Source organism: Nuphar pumila, chromosome 9, assembly GCF_984573655.1.
Source record: "Nuphar pumila chromosome 9, dmNupPumi1.hap1.1, whole genome shotgun sequence".
Classification (NCBI taxonomy): Eukaryota; Viridiplantae; Streptophyta; class Magnoliopsida; order Nymphaeales; family Nymphaeaceae; genus Nuphar; species Nuphar pumila.
Window position 1 is genome coordinate 3,149,812 of NC_143257.1, and position 19,537 is coordinate 3,169,348.

Sequence of the window (19,537 nt, forward strand, 5' to 3'; positions counted from 1 at the left end):
TTTTAGAATAATTCGAATTTTGGGAACAAAAAAATCTTTGTTTTGGTCATAAGTTTTCTCAAGGTTTCCAATGCCTTCAACATCAAGGATGTTCTATCAGCGGTGGAAAGATGTGATTTGAATTTATTGAGATTTGGTTTTGACAAAAGTGATGCATTTGGAGTCATATGAAAGGAGGCACCCGAGTCAAGAATCCAAGAGGTCATACCTGGAAAAGAGGAGATGGCGGCACCGGAAGTGGAGGGTGAGGAGGATGATGTAGAGGAGTTCATCTTTATAAATTGTTGAAGAGTTTCGGTAAGATGAGCGATAGACTCCTTTATGTCTCCATCCTTTTTTGAATCTTCATTTGTGTTTGGAGGAATTTTACCAACGGAAGCCACATTCTTCTTGAATTTGGGGCAATCCGGACGAATATGGCCCGGTTCATTACAATTACGACAAATGATTTTTCTTCCTCCACCACCATTATTCTTTCAAAAATGAGGTATTATTTCAAAAATGAGGTGGTTTGTATGATCTGACATTGTTGCCTGGTCTAGACACGGCATAAACTTCATTAACATCTCTTTTCAAGGCCAAACGAGTTTCTTCTTGACATAAGTCGGCCAAAATGTTACTTAGAGGAGTACAAACCCTATGAAGAAGGGAGCCTCTAATTTGCTCAAATTCAGGATGAAGTCCATGAATAAATTGAAAAAACCTTTCTTTTTCCATTTGCTCTTGCCTCATGGCAATATGATGCAGAGCAGGATGGACCCGAATCCATACAGTGTGACCCAAGTCGGGGACCGGATTTACACTCTGGGGATCGGATCCAAGCAGCGGATCCAATCCAGATATCGGTTTCAAGACATGGGGAAGAGGTCCCACTGCGTACCAATTCCAAGCGAGCATAGAGAGTACGGGACAGACAACTCCAGATCTAGCAGCACACCAGAGCGGTATCAGGTCCAGAGCCGGACCCGATATTCGGAACCAGACGAGACCTTTAAAACCCCTCTAGGGTTGCGTGCGCAAGACAGAGAGGATATTCAGATTGCAGCAGTCGTTTTCCTTCAACAGTTTTCCCTTAACATTTTTTTGATTCCTTCTTTATTTACATTTACTTTTTCATTTACGACCTTGTTCTTTCTTGTGTTTTCCCTACTAGTTATTTCATTCTGCCATTCGATTGATTTGTTAATGAAAATAAAACAATCAACGTGTATTACACAGTGACCTTCGTTCATCTTCTCAGCATCTCACACGATTGGAGCAGTCGTGGTTCTCATTTATTCGTCATATAAGTGCCTCATTGCAAACGATAATTCTTGAGTCACGAGTAACGTGTTCCTCCACGCTGCATCAAAGATTAACGTGATTCCTCCCATTGCATCAAATGGTATCAGAGCACCGGGCATCCTCCGTCGCCGGCAGCATGCCACCAAACGTGAGGAACGATCCGGCGAATGGAAAGGAGCAGGACACCGGCAACGATGGTCAAATGTTGCGTATGATGGAGATGATGACCCGAATGGACGAAAATCTGTTGCGTGTCAGCCGAGACATGGCCAACATGTCGAAATGATTCGATAGGGTTGAAACTCGGATCACGGTCATCGAGTCGCGAATGGAGCCCCACACAGCGGCCCCACGTCAAAGGGGTTCAGGAGTGGTCGACGAAGTTGTCGTCCTCATTGAAGTTGCGACAGTCGACCCAGACCAACAGATTTGTCAGCCTGTTCGTGCCATCACCGCGACCTTGGTATCTCCTCAACACCTTGAGCCGACTGTGGTTCGCACAACCGATCCACCTCCGATGAATCTGGGCAGTCGACACCCATCTGCTGCGGCGTCGCGGGTCGACCCAGGCCTGCTGGGCCCCAGCGTCATGCTAGGTCCAGTCGCAGGCCAGGGTTTGTGGACTCGGACCACTGGAACCCCATCGCCAGCCAAACCTGGCCAGCAGGGCCCAGCGTCACGCTGGGTCCTGCCAACCAGGTGGGCTCATGGCCTCGCGTCGCGGGCCCCCCGCCATAGGTTGGGTCGGGACTGCAGGACACAACCTTGTCGGTTCGACCCGGGAAGGGCCCCCCTTTTCTTCCTGAGTTCGTGCGTGTATGCCCTGTGGCAGCACCTCCGCGAGTGGGAGCAGGTGGGTCCCACTACATTGGGCCGAATCCGAGAGGGTTCGAACCTGAGTTCATTTCAGCAGGGCCCAGACTTGGTTCTCGGGAACCATTTTTTGGGTTCTAGGGAATGGGTTCGAGCCCCGAACCCCATCACCCGACTTACCCAGTTGGGTTTGGTTCGCGGTTCGCCCCGAACCAGACCCAACCCGTTAGTTTTGACCCACAAAATGGATCCCGTACCGACCCAAACTCATATCGGACCCGAACCAAGCTCCTGTTTGAATTTGAGCCGGGTCAAAACTAGACCCATAATCATATAAATTGTGGATAGAGTTCAGACCAAGCCTTTTATCCCCACAGCTCGATCCTCGATCCAACCTATCAAAATGGAGAGGAAACTCGGATGGGCATTAGCAAGCAAAGTCCAAGTGTTCTTGCAATGCCCACAAATCAAGAAGAATGTGATAGGGTGAATGCGGTTTCTAGGCCCAGAAACAACTTGAGGACATATAAGCCTCCACATTTTAAAAATCAAAATCAAAATCAAAATCAAGGATCCAATGGAGGATAAGGCGGTAGAAGGGACTATAGCAAAATTGTGTGACATCAAACCAGTTTGTCCCAAATGGAAGAAATTATTGGCTATGGCTACCACATCCCAACCTAAAAAAAAAGGAGCATCTACTTTCACAAATGGAGCTCTATCTTTGAATCAAATTATGGAAGTTCTTCAACCTCTTATTAAGGAAGCCATTTCCGGTGCCGCCGTATCTACCCTTTCCCCTCCAGGTAAAACTTCTTGGCTTTTAGACTCGGGTGCTTCATTTCATATGTCTCCAAACTTTTCTTCTCTTTCCGAATATTCTAAAAGTTTGTCACCATCTTTTGTTTCAACCGCGGATGGCACTTCTCTTGAAATTAGGGGGATTGGAAACTTTGAAACTCAAAATTTTTTTATTCCCAAAATTAGATTTATACCTAAATTGAATTTGAACTTACTTTCCGTCTCTCAACTCTCGGACCTTGGATGTGACATTCAATTTTCATCTAATAAATGTTTAATACAGGATCACCAGTCCAGGAAGTTGATTGGGCAAGGCTCTAGGAAGGGAGACTTGTACTATGTGGATTCTCTTCAAATCCCTAAAACCCCTTTTTGTAATGTGGCTCAACATAAAGACATAAATGTTTGGCACAAAAGACTTGGTCATCACAACATCACTAAGTTATCCTATTTGCATTTTATTAAAAATCTTTGTAAAAGTATTTTCTCTTGTAATGATTGTATTCTTGGAAAAATGAGAAGTATGCCTTTTGAACAAAGACCTATGTTTACCACAAAACCTTTTGAAATTGTTCATTCGGATGTTTGGGGACCGGCACCCGTCATATCTAAGGGAGGCTTTGCCTTTTATGTGATTTTTGTGGATGATTTTTCTCGATATTGTTGGATATATTTCCTTAAACATAAGCATGAAGTGTTTTCATGTTTTAAATCATATCATATGGCTGCTCCACCCTATGGCTTCTCTTTGTATTATAAATAGGCCTTAGTGGCCCTTGTAAACAATATACTTTTTTGTGAGTGTAAATGCAAAACAATTCTTTTTGTAAAGCCCCTTTTGAGACTCAAGTTATTAAAGTTGATATTTTTTATGCCCTTGTGCATGTGTATCTGTGCCTTTGTGCACTTGTGAGAGTTCTCCTTTGTGCCTTTGTGCGCACTTCGTGGTTTCGGCATTGTGTTTATACACAAAATCTCTTTTTATAGAGATTTTCACAAGTTCTTCTTCCCACCAAGGAGGTCGGGTTTCCCAAGCTCGCGGGCCTGTTAGACCGATCTTACCTCCTTGAGCTGCCCGAAACTTGGCACCTTTCTCCTACATTTAATGTGCTTATTTTCAAGACAACAAGTCGTCAGAGCCGACTTCTTCCCAACCAGGGGAGAATGATGCAGAGCAGGAAGGACCCGGATCCATACAGCGTGACCCAAGCCGGGGACCAGATTTACACTCTGGGAATCGGATCCAAGTAGCAGATCCAATCGATTCCAAGACATGGGGAAGAGGTCCCACTGCGTACCAATTCCAGGCGAGCACAGAGAGTACGGGACGGATAACTCCAGATCCAGCAACACACCAGAGTGGTATCGGGTTTGGGGCCGGACCCGATATCTGGAACCGGACGAGACCTTTAAAACCCCTCTAGGGTTGCGTGCACAAGACATAGAGGATATTCAGATTGCAACAACCGTTTTCCTTCAGCAGTTTTCCCTTAACATTTTTTTATTCCTTCTTTGTTTACATTTACTTTTTCGTTTACGTCCTTGTTCTTTATTGCATTTTCCCTACTAGTTATTTCATTCAGCCATTCGATTGATTTGTTAATGAAAATAAAACAGTCAACGTATTACACAGTGACCTTCATTCATCTTCTCAGCATCTCACACGACTGAAGCAGTCGTGGTTCTCATTTATTCGTCATCTAAGTGCCTCATTGCAAATGATAATTCTTGAGTCACGAGTAACGTGTTCCTCCACGCTGCATCAAAGATTAACGTGATTCCTCCCACTGCATCACAATAGCACTACCTTCCCATTGGAGTTCAAGAAGAACAAGTTCATCCCATAAAGAAGATAGGGCACTATAATAGTCCCTAATACTCATATCACCTTGTTTGGTTTTTCTTACCTTTTCTTGTAGAAAGAAATGCCTAGTAAGGTCTCTTTGAATGTACATGCCTTTCATAGAGACCCAAGCTTCATTAGCCTTCTTGAACTTTGCAAGATTTACACAAATTTTTAATTCGACATTATTCATGAACCGTGCTAGAATTCTAGCATGCTCATTTCCCCCAGCTTTCATTTTTGAAGAGAAGTCAAGAATGGCCTTCTCTTTTTCTTCTTCGTTTAATGCTCTTTCCTCATTTCCTTCAAACTTAGTTGAACTTCAATTGTGGTCCCGGAATGGTTCCACACACATAACCCCAAAGTTTTTTACCTTTGAGGTTATTTTTCATAGCGGCCGCCCACATTCGGTAATTGGTCCTATTCAATTTGAATGAGAGGTCGAGTTTTGCATCCTTGTTGGCCATTTATAGAAAAAGAGTTTGAAAGCAAGAAAGAGGAGAGATATTACTTGTCAAGAGAGGATCCGATGAAGCTTTCTCAACCAAGGCTTTGATACCAAGTAATGAAGTGCCAAATGAGTAAGGTGATATTTCCAAGAGCAAGCATAAGCGCACGCACATACACAAGAAGCCACTAATGGGCAAGATTGCAATAAACCACAAAAGTGGTAAAACACACAAAATAAGGTGAAAAAATATATTCCACTCACATGAGGCTTCACTAGAAGCTTAAAGAATACATGGGGCCAAGCCCTTGGAGGGGTCCAACGACTCTTTGTGGACCCCTCTCAACCAATAAAGAAAGAGAAAAAAAGAAAAAGGGAAAAAAGAAAAGAGAAAAAGAACATATCTTTTAGGATATGCGTGTACAATGTGAAAAGACTAATTTGCCCATAATGGGTATTACAAAAGAAATATATATATTTATATATGTAGATAGACATATATATGTGTATGTGTCATAATCTATATATATATATAGATATATATATAGCATATTTTAACAATGGTGGCCTGTCTAATTCAGTGCTCGGAGTGACTGACATTGCACATGAGATGCAGACTTGGATGTATCCCAGAAGTGAGGTTGTGTTCAACCCTATTGCACCCGGGTTTAACTCTGGTGGGGCAACTATCGCTTTTAAGAAAGCACCATTGCTGCACGCCTCTAAGCTTCGGTCTCAACGATTACTGCCTAGTAAAAAAATTCAGAATATCAACACCAGTGAACGTGATCTTTAGCCTCCTTGAAGTGGAGTAGGGATAATTCAAGTATCCTAGGATGCCACCATAGAAACTAGACAGTTAAGCTTAGTTGTGCAACATGCTTTCACCTTTAGTGTTCTGTCATTTCTAGTTTTGCTTTTACGTAAAAGTTATGTGAATCAGCCCCATTTTTTGCTCGTTGGCCTATGTCAACTCAGTGATTGATAAACCTTTTCTGAATTGGTTAGCATCCTTCACTTTGAGGCTGTATCAACTTTTGTGGTCGTTAACATTCAGAGAAGTCTTTATGTGATCATCTAAGTGTAGCAGAACAAGATCCTAAAATGGTCAATGTCTCGACTAATGGATGAAGACTGGTCACAAATTGGCTCTTTTTATTTTGATTTGTAGTTGAACTTCTTTAACTTTTTCTTCCTCCAACTACTATAAATTCATCTTATTTTGTAATTTTAATGGTCCATATTACTCATTTCTTGCTCATTTATTTTTCTTAGAAATTAATGAAGCCCAATTGTTCACGTATTTCTGGTACTGCTTACTTGAATAAGTTGAACCATGAAATTGAACTTGTTAAAGCCACTAATATCAAGATATATCATATATGTATTTAGGACATAGTTGTAAGTGCTACCACTTATGGGTGCTATTTTGTTTCTTGTTTCTTTTCCGCTTTCTCATGAAACCATGCTTTAGGTGTAATTTAACAGGTATGTGGCCTTTTCATCCGTAGGTATGTTGGAATCACTTTCTACTCTTTAATTGTGAATGCATCATTTCCTGATTTATTTGTCTTATGATGAAAACAGATTAGAGAGGATATGAAGCTGGTGGACGACATTAGGTCTTTATTTAGTTCTATTCATAGTCCAGCTGGGGCGGGATTTTCATTCACTTCAGTTGGATGTTCTTCTGAATTACCATCACCTCTGTGCTCCCTCGTATCTGGAAAATCATGTGCATCGTCATCTGTATCCTATAACCTTTCAGAGAAAACATCTCACATAACTCTGATTGAAAAATATCCAGGTGTGGCTGTTTTAGATGCGGATTGGGCAGAGAACAAACTGTTGAAAATTCAATTTCAAAATCCAGCTCTATTGACAGTTGAGAATGATGTTCAGATGTCTCAAAATGGTATGCATGGGTATAAATTTGGTGGCCCAGACAGAGGCCATTGTGGATATGGGAAGGTGGCAGAAGCTGTGTCAGATGCCATGCCAACAACTTCAGTTGAACCTTCATGTATGCAAAATTGGCTTATGAAGAACTGTCTGGAGCAGAATATCATTGATAATGTGAGTTTAGATTCACATTTGCAAAGCAAAAGATTTCTTGATGATACATGTTTTGTTTGTGAAGAAAGTGAGTCAGATCGACCTTTTGGAAGTGGATTTTCTTGGGGCGCAACTGCGACAATTGATGATGACATTGACAGATTCCCTGTTAATTCTGAACTACACAAAGCACTTGGTCAGGCATTCTGTACAAGGGGGGATGCTTATTTTGGTAACAGCACTGTTGCAAGTGATGACAGATTCAGAAGTGCAAGCCCTATCATTGATCAGTTTAGTTTGGAAGGCAGAGTGGAGACCTCGCTTGGGGACTTCGAAGAGTGGTTCATTAGTAGGAACAGCTCAGAACATCTCTTAGATGCCATCGTGGCTGATGCATGCTTTTCCCAAAGTCTTCCTTCTCAACCAACTTCAGCTAAACCATCTGACAACACATCTACAGGCTTTGATCTTTACTGTGAAACACAAGATGACATCATAGATCCTGTGATTGATAATAGCTGCCATGATGCCAGAGCTGAGAATGGGCCATTAAGAATCACTGATATGAAATCCTCTAGCTACACACTGAAAGAAGTTGCCGCTTGTCGCAAAGCAGAAGACAATGACACCCAGGGCAGTGTACCACTACATGATTTTATTTCTTGGTCTGAACAATCAGCCCTGGCATCACCATCTGGATCATCATCGATTACACTGAGCACACTGATTGATGAGGCAAAGAGAACAAATCCAGCATCTATACTGTCTAAGAATGAAGTTAAGTTGCCCAAAATAAATAAGAAGAGGGCCAGACCTGGTGAAAGTTGTAGGCCGAGACCAAGGGACAGACAGCAGATCCAAGACCGCATTAAGGAGTTAAGGGAGATCGTCCCAAATGCAGCCAAGGTCAGTAATCACTTTCCAAAAACCTCATATGCAAGTGCATCTTTGTGAATGTTTTGCTTCCAAGAACCTGAACCACAACTTATAGGCCCTTGTCTTGTGATGATTCAGTGCAGCATTGATGTGTTATTTGAACGAACCATCAAGCACATGTTGTTCTTACGAAGCATCACAAACCATGTGGATAAGTTGAAGAATTGCACACGACCAAAGGTACACTTCTTCCTGGTATTAGTTTGGATGCATCTATAAAGCACATATATACCATTTTCTGTAGAGAACTACTGATTTGTATCATTATTCAGCATTTCTGATAATGTTCTATGCCTGCTTGTTGTGCTGCTTGAATAGGCAGTATCATTTCAGTGGGTTTTACTAGGACCAGCCTTGTATAATCTGATTCCCTACAAAATAACTATAAATGTTGGATATTTTTGTAATCTGTATGGTTGAATCACAAAATAATTTGAAAAGCTTTTCTTGATATGGCATTTGTTTGATTTTGACATTATTTTTTATGTGCTTGGTTTTGTATGTGAACCTTCGACACAGCATTGTTACTTCCTTTTTTCTCCAAAATCCTTTCCCTTTCCTACGTTGGGGTTCCTTGTGTAGTTCAGCTTGGGATCACTTTCTCTTTTCCTATTTTGGAGTTCGCTTTGCTGGTCGGTATGGGATCCAAACGCAAAAGGCACACCTACATAATGGGTGTATTGAAGGAACCCAGTAGCACCACCCTTTTGTTATCTTTGTATTTGGGCTATGGATGAGTTGTACCTTTGATAAATATGAGCAGTTCAAAGCATGGATATCTGTCCAACTTAGCATCATTTTTTGTTATTGACCAGAATATCACAGGCTTGTTAAAGAGGAATAAAGCTGGAGTGGTTGATAAAGTCTCTGTAGGCTTCAGCTTTAAGTTTCATCAGACCTTTAAGGGCTATGGAACAACCAGGCAGACACCTTAGCGAGTTTCTTTTAGGTTAAACCACATTTGGCATTATGTAACCTGAGAACTATCTATAAAAATCCCTGAATTTAAATATACTTTCTTCCATTAGGCTCATCAGTTATGTTGGCCCTCAACACTCCACCAAGCATCCCAAGCTTTGTTTGAAGGGCAAGGCAATTCTTGAGTTAGATTTTGTTTTCCTCGAATTTAGAATGTTTATCTAAACCTATGTCACATGGGTGTGGGTGTGGGTGTGGGTGTGGGTGTGGGTGCGGGGGTGAGGCACTTTCAAAAACCTTGGGTGCAGGGGTGCGGCAAAAAAAAAAAAAAAATATATATATATATATATATATATATATATATATATATATATATATATATATATATATATATATATATATATATATATATATATATATATATATATATATATATATATATATAAGAGGGGTCCGGGGGTTCCCCCGGGCGCGGGTCCCATTTCATAGGGCAATTTTTAAAAAAAAAAAAATCCAAAAATAGACCAAAATGACCCTAGGTGCGTTGACCGCACCCAGGGTCGGGTTGACCGCACCCGCGTCGCATTGACACGGGTGGTCACCTGTCTGGCCGAATCCCTGTGACATAGATCTAAACATGATTGTGTTTCACTATTATTAGTGAATTTCATCAGGGCAGTAATAATGTTATCAATTAAGATAAAAAAAAACTTTTTGGTAAGCTGTTTGAGATGGATTCCTGGTTTCATACTGTTTTTTCTGTCTTAGGGAGGTTTTGTAGTTTACAAACAAAATATATTTTTAATTTTCTTTTGTTATTATCATCAACCTTGCCAATTTATGTATTCATTGTTATTATTGTTAGAGCAAGCTGCTTTTAGTGAGAGAAATCTCACCCAAGGTATGTCAGGGTTGAGCTACCGTTCATGCTCTAAATGGATGGAGCAGCATATCAAGACAAAGGGTCTCCCTGGGTTGGCTGTTTCAACTATGTTGCACATGTACTCGCCATTGAAATTCATTCACAAGATAATTGGTTTTTCAGCTAAGATGAACCATGTGTAGTTTATTATCAATGGAGAACATTAATATGTAAGCCCTGAAGACTCTGCGGTAGTGGGTGGCAGTTGCCGCGGCGGTTCATCTGGGGAACCAGGGTGTCGACCCTCATCCAGAGAAACTGAGGCAACTGGCTTTAATCATAGGGCTGTCTTTTCTAGATCTTTTAAATGTGGGTGGTTCATGTGCCTTCTTGTTGCCTCTTTGCTGAGTACTTACGTGCAAAGCACGGTTTGTCATTTGTGTTTACTTTCCGTTGCTCATGCACCATTCCCATGAGCGATTCACCTCTTTCTTATCCTTGCACCTTCTGGACTTCTGTGAAGACTTAGAACGACTGCTATGTGACCTAGATTCACGATGCTTTGGCCTGTATCGCACTTTCCAACCACCAGATTGTACTTTGGCAACATGTCACAAGGATACTCCATAGTCCATTCTTATTCAAGTTCCGTATCCTCTTCTACACTAGTCATATTGAAAAACTTCAAAAAACAGCCTTGTCCTCATTCCCACAGTTGTACACAACCTATCCTTCTTCCTTGAACTGAGATGTTGGATCTGGAAAGAGGAATCCTCTCATTTGTACACAATCATAATGATCTAATGAGCTAATAAGTTCACTGGTTTGTCCTTGCTTTGCATGTGTGTGTGTGTGTGTGAGCAGTAAGTTAATTGGGAAATATCTGACATTGGCTAAGGCAAAACTAGGTACCAAACAGGCGTAGTAATGATGAGTTAACCAATTCTAGCAGAACCATGGAAAGATACCTAGCATGAAATAAATCATTGTGTACCACTGGGATCATTTTCCTTGTATAATTGTAGTTTATGTTATCTTCACCTTTAGTTTTTTGGGCCTAATGCAGGTGGTTAAAGATGAAGGCTCTGATTCGCGTCATCCAAATGATGCAACCTGGGCTGTTGAGTTGGGAAGCCAACCGGATTCTTGTCCATTGATCGTAGAGAATCTTAGTCAACCTGGTCACATGCTTGTTGAGGTTGTCACTGAGCTCTAAAGAGTTTATGTTCTAAACCTTGCTCTTTATGCACATGTCTGCACCATCGTAACCAAGGAGCCTTGGGTTCGAATCCGGCTGGGATTATCCCTAAAAAAATGGCATGTGAAGGGGTTATATGCTTGAGTAGCCCTAGAAAGAAGTGCACCTTCTAGTGTGCTTTTCAACTATAGGCCATGTATGAGTTCTAACGAGAGTGCATCTATTTTCTCTGCCATACCCATTGTTAACGGTTGGCTTACATGCTCAGATGCTGTGTGAGGAGGACGGGGTATTTCTGGAGATCGCCCAGGTGATTCGAAGCTTAGGACTGACTATCCTGAAGGGACAAATGGAGACTCGAGTAGATAAGATATGGGCTCATTTTGTCATTGAGGTCTCTCTCTCTCTCTCTCTCTCTCTCTCTCTCTCTCAATCATGAGATTTGATATATGATCCAAAACAGGTTACCAGAGGATTCCAGAGAATGGATATACTTTGGCCGTTGATGCAGCTTCTGCAGCCCAGAAACAATGTTAACCGAGCAAGTTCTGATACTGCTTCATAACCTTTTACAGTAGCTCACCTGTCTACCACCAACAAATCGGTAATGATCTCGGCCGATTTTCCGATTTCAGTGTGTGGACATGCAAAGCGAGTACACCGACTTTTGTTTAGGTGAAATGACAAACACCCAAAGTGTTGATTATATCACAATCGTCTGACAATGATTCATGTACACCTTGGAACCTACTCTATGTCAAATTTGTATTGGTTGTACAATCATAAGACTTTGAAAGAATGAGGATCTGTATGTGTACTGTTAGCATCTACTCCCGAGTGCCGAATGTGAATGCTCTACTAACCTGCCAAAAATGGGGGGAAAGAAATCCTCTTGTTTTGCATGTTTGCAGCGTTTGCAGCGTTTGCAGGAGCTTTCATGGAGGGGACTCAGCCAGCAGCAACGTATGCCACCACCCGCAAGCAACGTTCCTTGGATGACAATCACCGAGTTGAACTTGAGAAGGGATGCTCCGGTTGATCACGTCGCCCAAGCCAAGCTGTGCTTAACAAGCCCAAGTCTTTAGCTTGTGCTGAGAATATCTGAGTAGGTGAAAACAAAAGCAGCCGATGGGCTAGGGCCATACCTGCCCGTACTTGTTCCATCCCCAGCTGAACACCTCTCCCTCCTCTGCAAGAATGAGAAATTTAAGAAGGTACCAGAAACTAAATTACTTTTTGTATGCTAGATCATACTAACACAAAAGTATCACAATCTCAATTGCACCTTTTTACTAAATGCCGTGGTAAGTTAATCAAAATGACAATGATTCTTAAGAGGTTATTTGCATCAGGGTAATGTTTGCTCATGTTGACATGACCATCCAAATGAGCTATAAATCATTGGAGCTGGTTGTGTTAACCCAATCGGACCTCATAGATGGGTTAAGCATGGGCTAAATGCTAAGGACCAACTTTTGAATTGAAAAAACACAACTTTGAGTCGAGAAAATATCTCATGTTGTAGAACATTGATTTTTCAAGGCCTTAGTTGTCAAAAGTTGCGCCTAAGATTAGGGCCCTATTTTTTGACCTAAGCTGCCTAGGCACAACACAAGAACACAGAAATCTGTTTTTTCAATATACTCTCTCTCTCTCTCTCTCTCTCTATATATATATATATATATATATATATATATATATATATATATATGAGAATGGGGATCATCCTATCCCCTTTCTTGACTTTCCAAATATTAAAGTTGTAGGTGTTTTATCAAAGTTTCAAGTGTTTTATGTCTAATTTGAACTATTAGATGTGTTTATCAATACTTGTTTATTGAGAAACAAGTTTTGTTTCAAATTGATTTGATGTAAAAAAATGTGAACATTTTACATAAAATTTTACTACGATAAGTTGATGATTTTTTTTCTCTTTAAAATACATATATGAGCATAAAGATGCTTAATCAATTACATGTTCTCCATTCAGCAACATTCATAAACAGATCTAACGGTTCATATTGAGTATAAAACATATAAAAACTATGATTTTTTTAGGGTCTCTCTTTATATATATATATATATATATATATATATATATATATATATATATATATATATATATATATAGGATGGTGTGCCCCAAGTTTTGGTGTATGTTCAATATTATGCAATTTCATGAATTTTACATGTTATACTAAATTAAACACTTCATCTATAGTTATATTCAAATGTTTATTGTAATATTTTTGCTTTTCTTGATGTTTTATTTTTTTATCCTGACTAATCCTTTTTTGGTTTCTTCCACCTTCAAGGCTCGAAAAATTAGGCATGAATGTTGTAATTGGTTGATTCAAGAGCCAATTCTTACTAATCAAACCATGTATATGTTTGGCTTCAGGAAAAAAATGAACAAAAGAAAAAAGCTCCTTTGGATGTAATGGTGACCTGATCATATGTTAGCCCGTTTGCATCATTGGAAGGAATGGTTCAGGATAAATCGTCCTGGACCGTTGCATCCAGGGCTGGGACACATCAGGTTCACATTAGTTCAGGGGAGAAGCACGGAAAGCTTGAATCATAAATTGGGTGAAAAACTTCAAGACTTCTATGTTTAGAAACCAACCTCACCTAAACAGCATATGAGGTTATGAAAATGGCAGAGCCACAACCAATACTGGGACCAATATCTCAAGATTGAGATGACTATTGATAAACAAGAACATTCTTTCAGATATTTCTAGCTTACCTGTAACAATGGCACTGTGTCGTGCACCACATGAAACTAATTTGGCATGCTTGTTTTCCAAAGAAGGGTCCAATAAAAGCCTTGGAAGAGTCTGGAAGAATCAAAGAAAACCAATTCATGATAACATACAGAAGTTCCGAGAGAAATCATCACAACGCAGGGATAACCTCATCAATGTACTACCTCAGCTTGATCATTGCCGGTTCCAAGTTGCCCGAACTGGTTCCCACCAAATGCATACACCTGACCTTCAACAGATATGCAAATTGTATGCCACAAACCTGCTGCGACCCCTCCAATTCGAATGCCTGACAGAGATGACACGAGAGTAGGGCTGAGCTCATCGTCGGTGCTTCCTTGTCCACACTGAGCCAAGTGAAACGCCATTAGCAAACTTCTGACTCGAGTGGTCAGCCCAAGTCAGTTTTTTTAATCAAGGACTTCGCTAAGGAATAACATCAAGTAAAATATTCTGCAGACTGTCCTATTATTTATCCTGGGCTAAAATAAAAGCTGAAACTAGTCAGTTTGTTCCTTCAATATAGAGAATGGCCCCTTCGCTGTGCATTGATTCTCTGCAAATACCATGTGATATTCTACTTTCGGGTGTGTCATATTGAAAGGGCAAACATACGCTGGATTGAGTGATTGTTTTCAAAGTTGAAAACATCTACTCTTACAGAACTGTAAGCCCCACAAATTTCCATGTTGCTCAATGAGTTCAATCTTCAAAAGTTTTATAAGTGAAAACCACAAACTTGCCTGTCCATATAATCCCCAACCAAAAGTTAGCAGAGCTCCCGCATCTGTCACAAAATGAGTTCGTTATTTTAAACCTCGTGGCATATGATACACATGAACTAGTTGGTATTAATCAAACCTCCTCAGACATGCCTTAATATCATATGTAGGAAAGGTCGAGGTGAATGAGCAATACCAAACACATCTACACATAAATGTGGTACGAGTAAAGCAAACAGGAAGCAGCAGCAAAATGTGTATGTTGAGAGAGAGAGAGAGAGTATACAGAAAACATGCAACTTGCACGTTAAACTATGACAAGATTTAAAATCAAGGGAATAGGAAGTCTCCATGAAAAGAGTAGTCTGTTGCATGCAGAAAAGAAGAGCCGACAAAGTACATGAAGCTTAACAGCAGATGTCCAGATTTACACATACAAAGTCTGGAATGACCTGCCTGAACGCAAACAGATAATGGACACCGATCTGATAATGTGAAACAAGAACAAATTACAACTCAGAGGAAGAATAATAAGAGGAGATGAAGAAGTTGCATCAGAAACATGACAGGAGACGGAATGATAAAAAGTTAAAAACAGACACAAGGGACTGAAACTGAAATCTGTAGCCAATAATAGAATAGTTAACATATGTTGACATTGAGTAAACATATGTACAACAAAAATTTTCTGCATGAAGGGATTGGTGTTTTACCATAAAATTTTGGTAGCTCAACTGAAATAGAATTGGCAGCTGCTTGGTTACAGCATATCCTAGAATACCTTTTTTTCTTAAAACATTTGCAAAGCAAGAAACTGCATAAAACACATCTTGACATTTGGATTGATACACAAGGAATTCAACCAATGTCAAGAAAAACTCTAGAACCGAATTGTTGTATGAGGAATTGAACTTGCTATGATTGCATATATCAGGCACGAGAAGCAGAAGCAATATGTTGAATGCACACCTGTCACTACTGCGCTATGTCGACCTCCACATGCAATAGCCTTAACGTGGGTTCCTGGAACCTTGTAGACCACAGGGTCAGAAGCCATGGTTCCTCTAGGAACTGCAGGAATTCTGTCTCTGAAGTAAGATGTCTCAACACAAGCTATTGGATGAGGAGATGATACCATGCGGATCCGACAACCCAAGCCTAGCTGCCCTTCCCCTCCATAGCCCCACCCCCACACTTGACCCATATCTGAAACTTTGGGAAAACAGATCAAATCAACCTTTCTATGCTTTGTATAAAGTATATCCTGCATAGCTCTAAGATCTAGTTAAACGACCAATTTTTCAAAGGCATCTACTCAAAGAAATATTTGAACTTTCTCAAGATTAAGTGACAGACGAAACGGGTGCCTGAAATCTAAACTTGATATAGGTCCAATATCTAAGCCACTCTTACCTGATAGGGCCAATGTATGCCTTCCACCAGCAGCAACCATGGCAATCCTAACTCCTGGACTTAATGAAACTAAGCATGGAAGTGCTGACATGGCTTCATCAGTTGTTTCTGTTGAGCTCTCTGAAGTTTGCTTGGTCGTCAATAACCTTCTACGCTTAGTACCCTCATCACCCACTTTATGATCATATCCAGCTACACTTCCACTGCTTTGTGGTCTTAAAATTGAATGACCCACTTGAGATCTGGAGCTAACTGCAACAAACTTAGAGCAACTTTGTTTCTATCACCTAAGCCAATAATAAAATCGATGGTATCCCCGTTTCTTTTTACTGTAACAACAAATGGGAAACCTTGTAACAGTAAATTACCATGTTCAATCAGAGATCCATTATGCTTTTCTGCTAGATCTTTCTCCAAATTTTCTGCAATCGATTGATCTGCTATAACTTTACCGGTTGGGACACATTCCTTCCAACCCCATGTATATACGTCTCCATTTACTATAGTTTTGAGATTTTGTTAGCATTTCAAAGAGCATAAATAATTATCAAGCAACGATGAGACTGGAACAAGAATCCACTACCTGTCACAGCAACACAATGAGCCCAACCAGCGGCAGCCCTTACAATGGAGGCGTCTGTAGGAAGAGGGAATGGTTCTGGGGTTTCCTGAGCATGATATGTGGAAGATGTCAATAGAAGATAGAAGTATATAGGTTAAACTGACATCAATAACACCTACTGACACGGGTAAAAAGATAAATAGAACACTTAATGAAGAGGAGAAAACCATTTGCTTTTTAGAAAAGGGAATTCAGGAAAGGAGTCATGATCTCAAGTTCAATAGATGAATAACACATCTTGATAACTATAACAAAAGACAATGCTTATTCACATAAAAGGGCCTCCAATAATGAGAGGTAAAATTCCAGATTATGTTCAACATATAAGTCAGAGCAGTCGCTAAAGGGGAGGTGAAGCACTCAAATGCAACATGAACATTTCTATGGAAAGGATATAACAGATAAAACAGGAAAATAGGCACCAATAAACCAAAGAAACGTAGTCAAATGAAAAACTACATAATAAGAATCATGCTACCTCATGCATCCCAGCCGTCACATAGCCTTGGCCTAGATCATCAATTGAACCCCAAGTGTAGAGCTTCCCTGACTCTAATGATACCAAAACAATAAAAGATCAATCGATTGGGAACTTTTCTTGATCTAAAATGGCAATGAAATATGTTAATAGTAATACTATACTGAAAAACTTGTAACAGAACCATAGTTACATTAATGTTTAGGGTATTCAATTCTCTTGATAAGAAGTTGTCCCTCCTGCTCTTTTTTCTGAAATTTTGGAAAAATAATTGGGAAAAAAATACGACTAGTATAAGCACATACATGCAGGCGCTTGGCTTAAAGAGAAAAAGATCTGAGAAGACTCTTGAGTAATGACATGATCTGGAGGAGAAGATATCATCATAGCCAAAATCATTTTGACATGGATTATTTTACAAGTTTCATTAAATGGAGAAATGAAACACACAGGTTTGATCGCACATAGATAGGTTTCCAAAAAAAGGAAGGTCTGTGAGGCTGCTGCTGATCATAAAAGTTAGACCACTAGCAAAAGATAGACATATATAATATCAGACTCAAGCAGAAATTAAGACTATCAAACAAAAGAATTAAGAAAAACAAAAGGGAAAAAAAGTAGGGACTCTTGCAGACAAGCAGACACTGTAAAAGTGTAGATCATCAACACGCAACAAATTCTCCCCTCTGATATTTAAAAAAAGGAAAGAACAGAAGATAAAAACTGAATGGAAAACAATGAGTGTGAAACTAAACTGCAATTAAGGCTGGGAAATGAGATGAGTTGCTCGTGGCTCGGGTCGAGTTTGGCTTGTCAAGAGCTTGTTCAAACTTGTAAAATAGGTTCGGCAAGCCAAACATGAACAACTAATGTTCGGCTCACCTCCGTTCGTATAGGCGCATTAATTACTTAATAAATAAATTTTACATATATTCTATGTCATAGAATGTAGATGGTCGAAGTGTTAGGCTTGCAAGCAATAAGTTTAGAGTTCAAATAGCTTACACGTTTGAAACAATTATTTGCTTTGTAAATGAGCTAGTTCGAGCATGGCTTAGTAGGTTTAGGGTCTAAAATTCTATTATTTTCAACCGTGAAAAAAAAATCATAAATGAGCTAGCTCGTGCTCAGATCGTTCAACTTGGGTTCTTCATGAGTGCAAGCTCGGCTTGGCTCCGCACAATAAACAAGCCGAGCTTGAACACCCTCTGTTCCGCACAAGAAACATGGAACATTTAAAAAACTGGAGGGCTCCGAAAACCAAAGAATGCTCACAACAGCTTAAACTAGCATAATAACATCGAGTTCGAAAAATGCTGCTTGATAAAAAAAAACGAATTTTTTCCAAAAGAAAAGAAAAAATCTGCACTATGAAGAACAACCGCAACTAAATCCACAAAAAGTGCCAACGATCATCCTTCTAACCACACTCTGAAAACAAATTTTCTCTAAAATAGCGGTTCATTATTAAAAAATCCAATCTTCAACGCAAAAATAATCATTAATCCGGGAAAATTTGCAGAACCGATCAGAGACTCTTCAAGTGAGGTAAGACTAAGCCGAATCATAGATCCAAAAAGAAACCGAAAAAAGACTAAGCTGACTGGAATCCCTTCACGCAGACTAAAACTGAGCTATAAGTCGAAAATTTCTTCTTATATAGCTCAAGTAAATTCCAACAGATCTGTGAAAACTTCATGATCACAAAATCGCCTCCAAATCCTAAAAACCCTAATTCTCCGCCAAAGAAGAAGGAAGAACGCCGCAGAAACCAAGGGCAAAGAGATCGGAAACCGTTACCGGAGATCGCCACGGCGAAGCCGCATCCTCCCCCGCATACGTTCCTCCACGGGTCCCCGGCCGTCTGCACAACCGGCTCCGGCGATAAGATCGGCGCCCTCTGCGGCGACGCCCCTGGCAGGTACCCCCACATGAACACCACGCCGTTCTTCTTCTTCCCCTTCCCCCCTTCCTCTCCTCCTCCGATCATCATCATCTCTCTCTCTCTGGCATTCCTTCTCCTTTTCAATGGAAATTTCGCAATTAATTAAATAAAAGAAAACTCTCTCTCTCTCTCTCTCTCTCTCTCTCCTTGCTCTCTGCTTTGTAGTCGAGCTCGGGGGAGTGGGGTCCGCTGCATATCCTTTCCCAGAAGAAGGGATTTGCCACGTGGACTATGATGACACGTGGAGAAATGGTGACCAAGAGATCTGCCCTCCAGGTGTGAGAGCCACATTCCTTTTGTGCGCGGTAGCTTCTGGAAGATCACGGAGTTTGGTGCTCTCTTGTGCCGCTGGGATTTCTCCACGTGGCTCCCCATCGGGGCCCGTTCTAATGATTGCTCCCAACGAAGCGTGGCTTCAGCTCAGAGCGGTA

General features: G+C 40.5%; 2 protein-coding genes across 3 annotated transcripts in view; one reads left to right on the plus strand and one right to left on the minus strand.

Moving 5' to 3' along the window:
* The window catches only part of LOC149828215 (transcription factor LHW-like), a 26,791-nt gene extending 14,803 nt beyond the window's left edge, over positions 1-11,988 (plus strand). Inside the window, exons 6-10 of the mRNA XM_090017451.1 lie at positions 6,777-8,150; positions 8,259-8,360; positions 11,027-11,158; positions 11,427-11,552; positions 11,622-11,988. Coding sequence (XP_089873577.1) covers positions 6,777-8,150; positions 8,259-8,360; positions 11,027-11,158; positions 11,427-11,552; positions 11,622-11,723 — 1,836 coding nt within the window. The 3' untranslated portion in view covers positions 11,724-11,988. The remainder of the gene's footprint in view (positions 1-6,776; positions 8,151-8,258; positions 8,361-11,026; positions 11,159-11,426; positions 11,553-11,621) is intronic.
* LOC149828216 (ultraviolet-B receptor UVR8-like) lies at positions 11,824-19,236 on the minus strand. 2 transcript variants are annotated; one of them, XM_090017453.1, is made up of 11 exons: positions 18,962-19,236; positions 17,162-17,235; positions 16,645-16,729; positions 16,430-16,561; positions 16,062-16,313; positions 15,618-15,854; positions 14,670-14,713; positions 14,091-14,273; positions 13,908-13,998; positions 12,304-12,347; positions 11,824-12,216 (listed from the first exon to the last, which is right to left on the minus strand). In XM_090017453.1, the coding sequence occupies exons 1-11, from the start codon at positions 19,155-19,157 to the stop codon at positions 12,094-12,096; spliced, it is 1,461 nt and encodes a 486-aa protein (XP_089873579.1). In that variant the 5' UTR covers positions 19,158-19,236; the 3' UTR covers positions 11,824-12,093. The 2 variants fall into 2 exon arrangements, with proteins under 2 accessions (XP_089873579.1, XP_089873578.1); XM_090017452.1 differs by having other exon boundaries at positions 15,618-15,860.
* Positions 19,237-19,537: the final 301 nt, after the last annotated feature.

Excerpts from the sequence above, each read along its gene's own strand:
- LOC149828216 (XM_090017452.1), bottom strand. The coding sequence starts at position 19,157 with ATGATGATGATCGGAGGAGGAGAGGAAGGGGGGAAGGGGAAGAAGAAG. Across the intron at positions 17,236-18,961 it reads CTTCGCCGTGGCGATCTCCG|AGTCAGGGAAGCTCTACACT; the intron begins GTAACGGTTTCC and ends TGGTATCATTAG. Across the intron at positions 14,274-14,669 it reads GTTGGGGATTATATGGACAG|TGTGGACAAGGAAGCACCGA; the intron begins GCAAGTTTGTGG and ends CACTTGGCTCAG.